The following is a 14,133-nucleotide window of genomic DNA, read 5'->3' as shown; positions in this document are numbered from 1 at the left end:
CCCCCCTTCTCTCTTGAAACACAGGGAGCTGGCAGAGGAGGTGGGCATCAAGTCGTGGGGCCGCGTGCCCGCGCTCAACACCAACCCCGTCTTCATTGCCGACCTGGCGGATGCCGTGCTGGAGGCCCTGCCCTACGCCGGCTCCGTGGCCGGCAGCGCGGTTGGTGACGCCCTGGTGCCCATGGGTGAGTCGAGACGGGGAGGGCCGGAGGGGTGGGGTGAGGTGGGAGGGAGGGGCCGGGGCGAGGGGAGGGTGGGGTCCCGAGGGCCGGCGCAGCAAGGGTTTTCAAAGCCGTGGGGCAGGGAGGAGCGGGCGCCAGCGGTGTCAGGCGCTGTGGCTGGCCGCTGGGCTCGTGGCACGCGATCCGGCCTTGGTGTATCATGGTAGTCTGTGCTCAGGAATGCCTCCGTGGACCATCACCTGTTTGCCTGTGCTCGCCGCCCACCGACCCCCGCCCACCACCTCAGCGCCGCATGCCCTCACCCGCTCCCCTCCTTGCCGCGACGCGTGCTGTCCAATTCCCCAGGCCCCGGATTCGCCAGCCTGGCCACTGCAACGTGCTATGCTCGGCGGCCCGCGGCCCGCGGGGGTGCCCTGCAGAGCGCGCTGTGGGCCGCCGCCACGTATGGCGGCGGCGGCCCCCTGTGACGGCCCGCTGGCTGGTCCAGTGGGGCCCTCGCAGCCCCGGGCCGACCGAGGCGCCCATGTGTGCTTTCATCCTCGAGATGGTTTTCCCCCCCGCGCCAGCATCAGCGCGGCAACGAATCCCCTCTCCGTCTCAAAGAATGGCTTCCCGACGACGAATTCGTCGGCCCGGCCGCGGCCAGCCGCGCCGTCACCCAGCACAACCCCCTCCTGTGCCTCCATCCCCGCCCAAACACATGCCCCCCCAGCCATACCAAGCAGCGTGCACCCGCCCCTCCGAATCCCTCCCTCCCCAGGCGAGCTGGACGCGCTGCTGGAGACGTACGACCGGGACAGGCGGCAGCTGCCCGCCCCCATCGGCGGCTGGGTCTGGGGCTGGACGCGGTCCGCGGAGACGTGGAACGGCCGTCTGGCCATGCTGGCGCTACTCTCCGTCCTGCTCCTGGAGCTGGTGACGGGGCGGGGGGCCATCGGCACCCTGCTGGCCCTCATGCCGCGATGACGTGACCCGGCATGCAACGGCCCTGTACCCTCAATAACATGCATACCCTGTCGTTTGGGTTCAGAAAACCACCAGCAAGGAGAGGGCCCAGACGTTACGAGCTGCAGAAGCGAGCCTTCAGTCGCACAGGTCGATGACGTCCACCTCCGTGTCTGCGGCATACCCTTGGAAGAGGGCGGGAATGTCGGTGGCGGCATGCAGGTCGCCGTTCGCCGGCATCGCGTACACCGCACGCTCCACCTCCGCCTGCCGCTCTGCCAGCGAGGCCAGGAATGCGTCCCATCGCTGGGGCCCCACGCCGGCGGTGGAGCCCTGGAGGCCGGCGGGGGAGCCCTGGAGCGCGGCGCAGGCCTCCTCGGCCTGGGCCCTGTAGAAGGCGCGGGCGGCGGCGTACCAGCGCATGCAGCGCCGCTCCAGGACCAGGTAGCCGACCAGGGGCCGGGGCCAGGGGTCGCACGCCAGCGGGTGTCCAAGCCCCGCCTCGCAGTGTTGCAGCTGCTGGATGAGTGGCGAGCCCTCAAAGGTCTGGGACAAGGGGGTGGGGCATAGGAGTGGGAGAGGTGGCATCACAAGCGGGGCAGCAAGCTGGAGGAGGATGCGCACAGTGAGCATCTTCTGGCACACGGCTGTTTTGAGCAGAGAGCCTCACAAATCCTCTCGCCTCCAGCAGCTGGGCAGGGGTCTGCTCGAAGCAGCTTGGCGCCGTCTCCTTCTGGCTTTCTTCCAGGGACGCATGCATGCCTTCCGCCAGCTTGGCAGACTCGTCTGCTCAATTGTGGATGTGAATGAGAGCATCGGTATCTACATGTTGGTCGAACCATGGCCAAGCCTTGCATCCACCCGAACCTGTATGGGCAACAAGCAGCTCACCTGCGTGCTCCTGATCTACAGCCAGCCACGTTTGCGCCTCCTCAGCCCAGGCTGTGGGGCTGGAGGCATGCTCCTCTGTGGCATCCAGAGCCTGACAGGCCCTGACAAGATGAGGGTGGGACAGAGCCATTGGAAAAGTCCAGCCAAAGCCTAACAATGGCAAGGACGCTGCCACCAGGCCCTGAGCTGACCGTCCAAATGACAACATGGCTCCTGAGGGCACCATAGACTTACCTTGCTGCTGAGATACCCGTCTCAAGGAGAAGGTGCAGTGCTGCATCCTTCTTGTCGACCGGCGAGCTCACTTCGCCCTGTGAGCGTCCCCTTCCCACACTCTCCTCGCTGCTGCTCGACGACTGGTGCGATGACCCTGGGTTACTGCAGCCATCTGTGCTATCGTCTCGGTGTTGGGATCCGCTGGCATCGGAGGAAGGTGTCCCGCTGGGCATGGGTGTGCCTGCACAGCCAGCTCCCCTGCCACTCTCAGGCAGAGCGTGGTGCTTCGCACTCTGGACCATTCGCATTCTGTAACAAACTACTGCATCCTATCTCTCCAAGTCTTTAAGTAGTCTGGTAGACTCAAACTGAATCTGCTCCCTCCCTGGGTGGTGTTTATGTCCTGATATCGACTGACGCCGGTCTTTGGAACAACACAGCCGCGATCGGTCAATTGACACCCCGCATGGAGGTCTAAACGTGTACCTATAAATCAGTTTTGATAGTAAGTCGTACTATCTTGTGCGTGATGCATCGCCTGAAGAAGCTCACCTGGTCCCGGCAGATGTGCGCGCTCGAATCACGCGCAGCACAGTGTCGGAGTGTTGACGAAGGCCAGCGACGAGCATAGGCACCCCACATCAGCTATTGTATCCACCGGATAAAATGGTCAAAGTCTAGATGGTTAGTGCTTCCCCTGACCTCCTCGCGACCTCCCACGAGCAGGACCTCACCGCCGTCAACACGAACATGTCGTTCTGGAGGTGCTGTTTCCGCGCCTCCCTGACAAAAGATGGGGACAAGGAGGGGACAAACGAAGAGGTGAGGATCGCATCGAGTGCTCGATGGGATGCTCTGGGTGCCCATTCGGAGGGCCACCCCTGTATAACCCCTTCCACCTCGGCGGCGACAGGTGGCTGGACCAGAAAAGGAGGCCCCTGTGTACCAGGATGCAGGGGCAGCCAGCTCCAGCAGCATCCCAGCCCTGCACTCCCAGTTGTATGCACGCAGCACCGTCTCCACGGGAGGGCAATCGCTCCCGGAGGACCAGCCCAGCACCAGCGGCCGGGGTGGGGCCCCTCACACGGCGAGGCCGGTCACGGGCCGGACGACGACTCGTGCCGCGCCCACCCCTCGCGCTTTCCCACAGGAGCCCCACGACACGGTGAGGTCCGGTTCCTCCCAGCCGCGGCCTGGGGGCACTGCACGCATCGCCACCGCCCGGGCAGCCGTGGCGGTGCCGCGAGGGCCGGGCGGCTGCAGCCCCGCCGGCCCCAGCCCCGCCATGGCCGCCTCGCACCGTCTGCAGCCTGGAAGCGGCCCGAGCCGTCGCAGCCCCCGCAAGGGCCGGGAGCTCTGCCCCCTCCCCGACCCAGAGCAAGGGATGGCGCAAACAGAGGCGCTGCTGAGAGCTGGCACCCTAGCGGGGCTGCTGGCGGCCATAGAGATGCTGCGGCGCATGATCCGGTTTCACCCCTCCCTTGTCCGCGACTGCTTGTGAGTTATTCGTTGTTGAGGAAAAGGGGGTAAAGGGAGCGTTGGCGAGTGCATGGCAAGGCCCTGCCTTTCACTGTCTCTCTCTTTCAGCACCGGCCCCTCCCTCCACCCAGGGACGACATGGTGCGCCTGATGCAGCGCTGCCTGCACCACGCTGACTCAGCGGTACTGCAAGCGGCGCTGCTGGCCGTCGGCGACATGGTGACCAGCTATGGGGATGCCATGCTGCGCTACGACAGGCCAGGGGCCAGGATCCCGGGCAGCAGCCTCCTCCTGGACATCGCCCGCCTCACCCGCAAGGAACTTGGCCTGGCCCAGGCCGCCGATGCAGTCCTCAGGTCACTTCAGGGAGTGGAGGTTGAGGGGTGTTTGATGAGATACATGGTGTCCCTGCAGCTGCCCACCTCCTCCACAGCAAACCAAGCAAAGAGGGCATGGCCCAAGGAGAGCCACGCAGCGTCGGGCATCACACCTGGTGCTTCCCTTTCAGAGTTCCCCGTCTTGCCTCACACCACAGGCGATATGTGGAGCGGCTCGACCAGCAGCGAGTGGTGCACATCCTGGAGCGGCTGCAGAATAGCTCGCCGCTACGATACCGCAGCAAGATCTCCGCCCTCCTTGTCATCGCCACCTACCGCTTGTCTTGAGGTGTGGTGATGGGTGCTGCTGCTGCGTGCTTCATGGGACTGCGGAGCATGCGCAGTTCATATTGCTTTGCGCGCTGCTGATGGGTACTGTATAACACTGAGACCCGAGTGCTGACAGCGGCCCATGTCTTCCGAGTGTGCCGGGTCTGTCCCATCTCTAGTGGCAAGCGCACTCGCATACACAGACTCAAAGAATTCGCGTGCAAGCCACTCCAGACTCAGGCATAGGTCTGTGCCAGTGCCATGTATTGTAGTCATGTCAATCTACCACGTCCTCGCCTTGCCGTGGACCTCCCTCGCCTGCCGTTTCTCGTGCGCCCTCTCCTCGCTTCTTCGGGTCGACAGAACGAAGCATCCGGGGGTCATGTTCAGGGGACAAATTTCGAGGGGAAGGGGGACCAAAGAAGCACGTCAGGGGTGGGCGGAGGACGCCAGGCCGATGCTGCTGCTGGGCGCGGCGGGGGGCCGGGAGGAGGAGGAAAGGCCGGTGCCGCCGCCCGGCCCCACGTGGTAAACGGCCGCCACGCGGTCCTGCCCCCCTGAGGCCAGGTGCAGGTCGTAAGGCGCCCAGGCCAGGCAGGTGATGGGGCCCGGGCGGTGGGAGAGGAAGGAGGTGTGGGCGCGGATGACGCCCAGCGGGTCGCCCGTGGGGGACCACACTTTGACCACCTGCAGTGCACGGGGGGCGGGGGGGGCGGGAAGGGGTTGGGTTGGTGTGCCGACATTGTGGGAGGGTGGGGAGTTTGGGATGGGAAATGCGAGTTGGGACACCCATGGATCTGCTCACACTCAAACCATCCCTCGCCCCATCAGAGCTCACGTGGAGCCTCCGATCCACCCCTCCCACAAAACGGATTAACCCACCTGCCCCGTGGTGGCCGTGGCAAGGAGGGGGGCGTGGGGGTGCCCCGCCAGCACCGCCATGACGGGCTTGCTGTGCGCCTCCACCACCTTCCACACGCCGCCCTGCTGGCCGCCGTCGCCGCCGCTGCCGCCGGCGCGCAGGTCGGCAAAGGCCAGGGAGCCGCCGGGGTAGCCGAGCACGAGCTGGTGCGGCGCGCCGCCCGGCTCCACCGCCAGCCCCGCCAGGCGCGAGCGGAGGTGGACCAGGCCCGCCACGGGCGCAGCGACGGAGGCGCGGAGGTCGAAGATGCGGACGCCGCCCTGGCTGTCGGCCACGTACACGAGGCTGGCGTCGCGCGGCGTGGGCGCCGCCAGGTGGTCGATGGTGGGCGGGGGCGCAAAGGCAGAGACGGGCGTGGCGGGCGAGGGCGGCGGCGAGACGACGTGGCGGGGGGTGTCGGAGGCGGCGGCCGTGCTGCTCGTGCTCGACCCGCCGCCGCCGCCGCCGCCGCGCCGCCGCCGTGAGGCAGCTGCGCCGCCAGGTCGACGTGCAGGGAGTGGACGCAGGCCTCGCGCGCGACATCCCAGACGAAGACGCGGTCGCGGCGGCCGCCGCCGGCGGCGACCAGCGTCGCGCCCGCCGGCGCCCAGGCGAAGACGGCAGGGGCGGGGGCGCGGCCGCGGCGCGGCAGCAGTGCCGCCTGCCAGGCGGTGGCCAGGCGCTGCGCGCCTCGCACGGAGTAGTCGCGCCAGACGCGGACCGAGCCGTCGGCCGCGCAGGCCAGCAGCAGCTCGTCGCCGGCCTCGTTCAGCTGGAACAGCGCGCGCGTGGCGGCCGGCGCGGGGTTTGCGGCCGGCGGGGCGCTGGGCGGCGAGGTCGCCGCCGCGCCGGCCGCGGACGGCCCCAGGTGGAAGGCGTTGGCCGTGGCGCCCGTGTTGTACGTGCTGACGCGCACCCAGCCCTCGCCGTCGGCGGTGACCAGCAGCGGGCGCAGCGCGTCCAGCATGACCGCCGTCACGCGCTGGGAGCCGGTGTCCACCGCGTGCACGCCCTCCTGCAGGCAGGCGCGGTGCGGGCCGGAGGTTTGCAGGCCCCTGCATGCGTTCAGTCCCGCCTCGCGCTGCGTTGGTGGGGGGTGGGGAAGGTCGATGCGTGTGCTGGTGGGTGTCTGTTGGTGGTGTCGGGTGAGAACTCTGGTCCGGGGGCCCCCGACTGCGAGGCCTCGCAGCCAACGATCTCGTCAGGGGCAGCGGTCTGCAGCCGGCTGCCGGGCCGCGACTCGGCGTGGGAGCACGGAGGCGTCGCACCAGGGGGCCACCCTGGCCCCCACCCTGCCGCGCCCGCCCGCGCCGCCCATGCCCGCCACCTCCCAGCACACTCCCGCTGGACCCCTCGAACCAGCGACAACCCCCCCATCGACCTGGTGCACGCCGGCCTTCACCAGCTCCGGCGAGGGATCGTGCAGCCAGGTGGCGTGCGGCGGGCCCAGCTCCTCGATGGCCTGCGGCGCCAGCAGGGGCCAGGTGAAGGCCTCGCACGCGGCCGCGTAGACGGGCGAGGGCCAGCCCGCGCCGGCGCCCGCCCCCGCCCCGGCCGCCAGCGACGCCGAGCGCTCCGGCGCGCCGGCCAGGCCGCCCAGCGAGGCCGTGGAGCCGTGGGCGGAGGGCGCCAGGCCGATGTCCGGGGTCGACTGCGCCGTGCCCGCGCGGGAGAGCGGCGCGCCGCGCTGCGAGCCGCCGTCGCCGCCCAGCGAGCCCAGCGCGGCGCCCGAGGCCTGGCGCAGGAAGAAGAGCGGGCGCGTGGCCGCCACCGCCAGCAGCGGCGGCGAGGCGCTGGGGCTGCCGGCTGCCGAGCCCGCAGCACTTGCGGCGGAGCGCTGCACGCCGCCGCCGCCGGGCATGGGCGGGTGCCCGCCGCCGCCGCCGCCGCGCCAGGTGCGGGGCTGCCAGGCGCGCGGCACGCCCAGGCTGGCGCCGCGCTCCAGCATCTGGAGCGGGGCGTCGCCGTCTGCGGGGCGTGGAGCGAGGGAATGGGATCATGGGCAGTGGTGGTGGGAGGGACGGCGGGGCTGACTGTGACAGGACTGCGAGCGATCTGGGCGATTCCTGCTCCCCGCGCTCCAGCGCCCCAGGAAAGCAGCCCCCTGAGGGGAGAAGTCCCGCAGGTTCTGGGGCTCGAACCCCGAGCAGCAACCCCGACCAGCTTGGTGGGCGGCCTGCAGAGCCTGCACCGCATGATCAAACTCCCATGCACAAGCCAAGCAAGTACGTTGGAGGCTGCACTCGGGCGCCTGTGCTGCCGATTCCCCTCTCCCCCAAACACGCACACAACCGACCCACGACGCACCTCCCCGCAGGCCCGGGGGCAGGCCCAGCGCGGAGGTGCTCTGCGCGCCGCTCAACGTGCGCGGGCTGGCGGCGGGGCTGGCGCGGCCCAGCTTGGAGGCCGGCGCCGGCGCCGCGGCGGGGGCCGGCGCGGGCGGCGCGGGCGCCAGGACCAGCTCCACGCCGACGCGGCGCAGGATGGCCAGGCCTGCGGCGGCCACGCCCGGAGCGGGGTCGGTGCTCAGCGTGCACAGCGCGTCCAGCACCGCGGCGTAGAGCCCGCCGCCCACGCGCGCGGCGTCGGGCGAGGCAAGAGCGCGGGCGGGGGCCGCCGGGGTCCGACGCCTCGCCGCCCAGGCCCAGGAGCAGCGCCGGCTCGTAGGCCGCGTCGCCCCGCGCGCGCACGCCGGGGGAGGACGTGGAGCCGGTGGACCCCGCCAGCGGCCGCGGCGCGGCCGGCGCCTCGCGCATGGCCGCAGGCGGCGGCGGCGTGGCCGGCGTGGCTGGCCGCTCCCGACCGTCTGCTGGAATGGTGGGTGGGGTGAGGGGGGTGTCTGGAGACGGTGAGGAGAGGGAAGTTCAGTGCCTGGTCCTGAGCTGAGACGGCACATCTTGCGACAGCACCCCGTCCCACACCAGCATCACCTGAAAACACCCTCCCGCCAATGGAAACTCACCCTCCCGGCCGTCCTTGTCCATCGCGGCCCCGGCGCCCCCGCCGCCAGGAGGCCTCTGCGTGCTCTCGCCCGGCCCCTCGCCCTGCCCCGCCCCCACCGCCCCGCCCGCCGCAAGCGGCACGGAGCCGGAGGTGGCGGCGGGTATGGGCAGCGAGCCGACGCCGACGCCGCCCGGCGTGCCCGCGCCCGGCGCGGCGGCGGGCGCCGAGGCGGCCGCGCCCGCGCCGCCGGCGCGCGTGGGGATGCAGGCCGCGGCAGGGGTGGCGCGCTTGAAGGCGGCCACCGCCGCCTGGAAGAGCAGGCCATGGCCCGAAGCCAGGCGCCCCAGCGCGCACGCCACCTCGCCCCTGCGCGAATTTTTGGTGTCGTGCCGAGCATGGAGGGGTAAGGATTGCAGTGCGGCTGTTTGAGGGGCATCGGACGGCCTCGGCGTCGCTGGCCGGCTGCGAGCCCTCGGGGGGGAGGGGTCCCGTGCTCTTTAGCTCCATGATCCCCCTCGATCCCCTGCACCTACCCCTCCACATACCTACTTTGAAAACAAACACATGGCCCCTCCCGGAGTACACAGAGATGTCCCTCCACAAAACAGGCCCCGGCACCCACCTGACGACGGGGCTGGCGTCGTAGACCATCTCCATGAGGCTGCAGGCGATGGCGCGCTCCTGCTTCCAGCGCTCCGAGGCCGGGGGCTGGGCGCCGGCGGCCTCGCCCTCGCCCTCCGCCTCCTCCTCGCCCGGGTCCACCTGGATGAGCGCGCCCAGCGCGAAGCAGGCCGCCCCGCGCACCTCCGGGTCGGCGCTGGCCAGCAGCCTGGCCACGATGTCGTGCGCCTGCAGGAAAGGAAGGAGCGGGGATCCTGTGGCGACATGTGGCACGGTGAGGAGGCTGGCGCACGCAGGCGGACGGCCCGGGGCGGCGTCGGCGGGGAGCGCCCGTCCGCCGTCAAAGACATCCCTCTCACCGCCCCCCTCCTCCTCACACCACACAAAGACCTGCGGCAGACCTGCTCTGCCATGGCGGCGGCGCAGAGGGCGGGCTGGCCCTCCACCGCCTTGCCCAGCACCAGGGCCAGCCACTTGACCAGCAGCGCGCTGGAGCGCCGGCTCTGACCGTCGCCGCCGGCGCCGGGGCCGGCGGCCAGCGCCGCCAGCGCCTGTGGCATCTGGCCCAGCACCGCGCCCAGCAGGCCGGCCTTGGCGCAAAGCAGCTGGCCGCGCGGGTGGCCGTCGCAGAGCGCGGCCAGCACAAAGGCGGCCTGCGCGCGTGACTCGGCGGCGGCGGGCGGCGCCGCGCCGGGGCCGCCGGGCCCAGACCCGCGCGCGTCCAGCTGCTTGACAAAGTACACGTGCCCGCCGTCCTTCACCAGGTCGCCCTGGACCTGGGGGTTGGCGTCCCAGGCCATGATCTTGGCCCAGATGAAGACTAGGGTGGCGCGCAGGTCGGCGGCCGTGGTCTGCAGCAGCTTGAGCACGTAGGGGAAGATGCCCACTGGTGGGATTTGGGGGTTTTGTTTTGGGGGAGAGGGAGGGGGTGAGTGCGATGGGAGGGGGGGGGGGTTGGTGGGCGTGGGTGACGAGCGACGGGCGGGTGAGCGAGCGCGAGCTGCGCAGAGTGGGCCTCGGACGCCGGACTGTGACCCATCGACGCGCACGGCGCTCCAGGGTGTGTCACGGCCAGGGGCACGCCCGCTCCGGCACGTGCCACCCCATCAGCTCCGCAGCTTGCCCACCCCTCTCCACACCGCACAACCTCAAGAACCCCTCCCATCCACCCCAGGTGCACCTGAGAGCGCGAGGTCCACCGCCCAGGAGCCCATGTCCAGGAAGCGGCCGAGCAGGACCAGGGCGCGCAGGCGGTGCACCTGGCTCAGCAGGACCTGCAAAGCGGGAATGCGCGAGGTGAAGGGGGTTCGAGGTTGGTGAGGGGGTCTGGTCGGGGGCCTGGGCGCCGATGGACGCTCAGATTCAGGAGGGTGAGGGGCGCAGAGGCGCTCGGCCCCTGGGCACGGTGGGCGCCGTCGGGCACGGCGCCTGCAGACACGGTGGGGCTCCCCCCCCTTCCCCACTCCCCCCCGGCCCCCCTGACAAAAACAAAAGCAATACTCCGAGCGTGCCTGCAGGACGATGGGCAGCTGCTCTGGGGGCGGCCTGTCCGGCGAGCCGTGCTCCAGCCAGAGCTCAAAGGCGGTGAGCTGCTCGGAGAAGAAGGGGGAGGGCACGTACTCCACCGTGCTGCCCGGCGCCAGCATGGCGGGCAGCTGGAGCAGGCAGGCCTCGGCGGCCATGTCCCAGGCCTGCCACATGGCGTGCTGGTGCGTGGGCGGCAGGCGCGGGTGGGAGACGGGGGTGCAGCCGTGCGCGCGCATCACGCGGTCTGCCAGCAGGAAGTTGCGGAACAGCGAGGCCACCAGCAGGTCCTGGCGGAAGAGGCGCTGGAAGAGCGCACGCGGCAGCACGTTCCACGCGATGGTGTCGGTGATGGCGGTGAACACCCAGTTCAGCTCGCCCAGCGGCGTCTTGCGGTCCGTCTGCTTGCCGGGCACTCGGTCCGCCAGCCCCGCGCGCAGCTCCTCCTCGGGCAGCGCGTCGCGCCAGCGCGGCGCGCTGCGCGCCCAGAACCAGCGCAGCGCCACCTTGATGGGGGTGGTCAGGCAGGCGGTGAAGAGGTCGGCGTGAGCGAGCGCGAGCTGCGCAGAGTGGGCCTCGGACGCCGGACTGTGACCCATCGACGCGCACGGCGCTCCAGGGTGTGTCACGGCCAGGGGCACGCCCGCTCCGGCACGTGCCACCCCATCAGCTCCGCAGCTTGCCCACCCCTCTCCACACCGCACAACCTCAAGAACCCCTCCCATCCACCCCAGGTGCACCTGAGAGCGCGAGGTCCACCGCCCAGGAGCCCATGTCCAGGAAGCGGCCGAGCAGGACCAGGGCGCGCAGGCGGTGCACCTGGCTCAGCAGGACCTGCAAAGCGGGAATGCGCGAGGTGAAGGGGGTTCGAGGTTGGTGAGGGGGTCTGGTCGGGGGCCTGGGCGCCGATGGACGCTCAGATTCAGGAGGGTGAGGGGCGCAGAGGCGCTCGGCCCCTGGGCACGGTGGGCGCCGTCGGGCACGGCGCCTGCAGACACGGTGGGGCTCCCCCCCCCTTCCCCCACTCCCCCCCCCGGCCCCCCTGACAAAAACAAAAGCAATACTCCGAGCGTGCCTGCAGGACGATGGGCAGCTGCTCTGGGGGCGGCCTGTCCGGCGAGCCGTGCTCCAGCCAGAGCTCAAAGGCGGTGAGCTGCTCGGAGAAGAAGGGGGAGGGCACGTACTCCACCGTGCTGCCCGGCGCCAGCATGGCGGGCAGCTGGAGCAGGCAGGCCTCGGCGGCCATGTCCCAGGCCTGCCACATGGCGTGCTGGTGCGTGGGCGGCAGGCGCGGGTGGGAGACGGGGGTGCAGCCGTGCGCGCGCATCACGCGGTCTGCCAGCAGGAAGTTGCGGAACAGCGAGGCCACCAGCAGGTCCTGGCGGAAGAGGCGCTGGAAGAGCGCACGCGGCAGCACGTTCCACGCGATGGTGTCGGTGATGGCGGTGAACACCCAGTTCAGCTCGCCCAGCGGCGTCTTGCGGTCCGTCTGCTTGCCGGGCACTCGGTCCGCCAGCCCCGCGCGCAGCTCCTCCTCGGGCAGCGCGTCGCGCCAGCGCGGCGCGCTGCGCGCCCAGAACCAGCGCAGCGCCACCTTGATGGGGGTGGTCAGGCAGGCGGTGAAGAGGTCGGCGGGGAGGTCCGCGGTCTGGGGCAGCACGTCGGCCTCGCCGCAGGCGCACAGCAGGATGCAGGAGCGCATGGGGTCGGCGGGCGGGTGGCTGGGGGGGAGCCCGCCCTCTGCGCGATTGGGAAAGGGAGGGTGGGAGGGTGGGTTGGATGTTTGGAAGGAGGAGGAGATGGGATGCCCTGTGCGGAGTGGGGCTGGGGTCGGGGCGCATTCAGGCCAGGCGGGGGGTGGACGCGTCACCGCACACACACGCGCAGTTGACACCCGCCCAGCGCGCATGCGCGGTCTCAAACCCAGACACACCCGTACACCTGGACATACACGCACACAAAAGAACCCAGAGCCCACACCCCACCCCACACTGACCCGGGAGGGAGCTGGCGGTGGAGGGCGCGGAGGAGGGCGCGTAGGCGCTGCCGTTGCCCGCCGCCCCAGGCGCGTAGCCCTCCGCCTCCTGCGCGCGCTGCGCCATGAACTGCTTGAAGCTGTGCAGGATCTGGCCCGCGGTGCTGCAGTCAAAGACGTAGATGGCGGGCGTGCCCAGCCAGGTCTGCAGGTCGTACAGCGACAGCGGGATGTACTGGGTGTAGGAGCGGTTGAACACCCAGATCTCGCCGTTGGCGGTAGGGCGCGGCACGCCGTGCCCATTGTAGTGGAACAGCACGCGCTCGCCCCTGGCCGCGCGCCGGCTGGAGGTGGCCAGCTTCTTCACGTCCTCTGTGGTGGGGTCCAGGTGCATCTTGTACTTGGCGCGCGGCTGCCAGCGCTCGTACTGCACCTGCAGGCTCTTGCCAATGGCGTCCAGGGCCTTGGCCGCCGGCATGCTCAGCGGGTCGATCCAGCACTCGGTGCGCGCGCAGGGCGACACGCGGACCACGTCGGGCGGGTCCACGCCGATGTTGAGGCACACCACCAGGGCCACCGCCGTCGTCTTCAGCCGCTCCTTCTGGCGCCAGCGCGAGACCAGGCCCTCGCGCGCGCCGGGGCCGGGGCCGGCGGGGGCGCCGGCCAGCTCGTCGTGCCGCGCCTCGCACAGCAGGCGCGGGCGCGCGTGCTCGCTCTCCTCCCGTAGCCAGGCGAAGGCCTGTGTGTCGCGCGCGCGTGTGTGTGAGGGGGGGTGAGAGGGGTGGGGGCACCAGAGTCAGAGGCTGGAAGGTGGGTGAGGGGTGAGACAGCACCGGATAATCGAGGGGACGTCGCGAGGTGGGAGGGGCAGTGGGCGCCGAGGCCAACGCCAGGTGCCCTGCGGCGCAGCACGCTGGCTCCTTCCCATCATCCCTGGCGACCAAGCACACCGCCCAGAGTCTGGTGCTGGACCCAGGGCAGGTCGCAGGGGACACCAGAGACTCCCATTCCCAGCCGCCCACCCACCGGGTCCTGGAGGCAGAGCCTGCGGGACAGCTCTTCCGTGAGCAGCGAGGGGGATCCCGGCTCCTCCACACGGCTGATGAGCTTCTCCAGGGTCGCGGCCACGCGGTGGATGGACAGGGTGGTCACACCGAGGGTGGTGATGGGGCTGTCCATGTCGACAGGGGTGGGTCGCGAGTGCAGGAGCCAGTGCCAGGGGCAGTGGTCACGCCGCAGGCATCCCCCAGGCTTAGGGAATCAGAGAAGAATGCAGTGATGTATTGGAGAGGGTGCCATGCATTCACAGCGGCCTGCCCTTACTCCCAGAGGGCCGGGTCTGCAGGGTTCCGGGGGAGGTCTGGGTGGGGGGAAGAGCCTGCGCAGGATATCGCTGCTCCCCCAAGGGTCTCACAGCACGATCGAAGGGAGAGTGTGCAAGGGCGCCCGTACTTGGCGCGCCCCGAGCATCGCAAACCCTGCATCGCCGGGTCTCGCCAGGATTTGGTGCCCTCGTCCTCTCGGCGGGGCGCGAGATGATGGCACCTTGCACACCAAGGACAATTGAGGCATTCGTTTGCATACTTTATGACATGACATACCGATGATACATTAGGCATTCAGTTGCATTATAAAATGCTTGTAGCCCGCGACCAGCCCCTTCCCTCGTGCGTGACAGTGGGACAGGTCGCTGACATGGCCGGGCAGCTCCAGGGGTGAGGGTGGCATGGATCCATATGCTGCCCTGGGCGTGAAGCCTGGAGCGAGCAAGGATGACATCAAGGCCGCCTTCCGCCGCGCAGCCATGAA

At 70.2% G+C, this 14,133-nt stretch overlaps 5 protein-coding genes across 5 annotated transcripts in view; 3 read left to right on the top strand and 2 right to left on the bottom strand.

Annotated features, from left to right (window-relative positions):
* The window catches only part of F751_5416 (Ferrochelatase-2, chloroplastic), a gene marked incomplete at both ends in the record, with an annotated part of 3,509 nt that extends 2,361 nt beyond the window's left edge, over positions 1–1,148 (top strand). The window contains 2 exons of the mRNA XM_011402538.1: positions 25–164; positions 943–1,148. Coding sequence (XP_011400840.1) covers positions 25–164; positions 943–1,148 — 346 coding nt within the window. The remainder of the gene's footprint in view (positions 1–24; positions 165–942) is intronic.
* A 117-nt stretch (positions 1,149–1,265) lies between these two features.
* F751_5414 (hypothetical protein) lies at positions 1,266–2,148 on the bottom strand (the record flags this gene model as incomplete). The annotated part of the gene is made up of 3 exons (XM_011402536.1): positions 1,266–1,673; positions 1,798–1,913; positions 2,019–2,148. 3 exons carry the CDS (start codon positions 2,146–2,148, stop codon positions 1,266–1,268), a joined length of 654 nt encoding a protein of 217 aa, XP_011400838.1.
* F751_5415 (hypothetical protein) lies at positions 1,421–1,654 on the top strand (the record flags this gene model as incomplete). The annotated part of the gene is made up of 1 exon (XM_011402537.1): positions 1,421–1,654. The coding sequence occupies one exon, from the start codon at positions 1,421–1,423 to the stop codon at positions 1,652–1,654; it is 234 nt and encodes a 77-aa protein (XP_011400839.1).
* A 767-nt stretch (positions 2,149–2,915) lies between the features above and the next one.
* Positions 2,916–4,378, top strand: F751_5413 (hypothetical protein; the record flags this gene model as incomplete). Its single annotated transcript, XM_011402535.1, has 4 exons — positions 2,916–3,056; positions 3,385–3,731; positions 3,845–4,069; positions 4,249–4,378. The coding sequence occupies 4 exons, from the start codon at positions 2,916–2,918 to the stop codon at positions 4,376–4,378; spliced, it is 843 nt and encodes a 280-aa protein (XP_011400837.1).
* Positions 4,379–4,789: 411 nt separating this feature from the next.
* Positions 4,790–13,503, bottom strand: F751_5412 (Regulatory-associated protein of TOR 1; the record flags this gene model as incomplete). Its single annotated transcript, XM_011402534.1, has 12 exons — positions 4,790–5,047; positions 5,243–5,567; positions 6,164–6,342; positions 6,631–6,723; positions 8,507–8,570; positions 8,827–9,053; positions 9,227–9,711; positions 10,006–10,099; positions 11,079–11,183; positions 11,434–12,089; positions 12,346–12,925; positions 13,351–13,503. The coding sequence occupies 12 exons, from the start codon at positions 13,501–13,503 to the stop codon at positions 4,790–4,792; spliced, it is 3,219 nt and encodes a 1,072-aa protein (XP_011400836.1).
* Positions 13,504–14,133: the final 630 nt, after the last annotated feature.

This window comes from Auxenochlorella protothecoides, assembly GCF_000733215.1.
Source record: "Auxenochlorella protothecoides strain 0710 unplaced genomic scaffold scaffold63, whole genome shotgun sequence".
Lineage (NCBI taxonomy): Eukaryota > Viridiplantae > Chlorophyta > Trebouxiophyceae > Chlorellales > Chlorellaceae > Auxenochlorella > Auxenochlorella protothecoides.
Note: the sequence above shows the minus strand (reverse complement) of the source record. Positions and strands in the feature narration are given on the sequence as shown.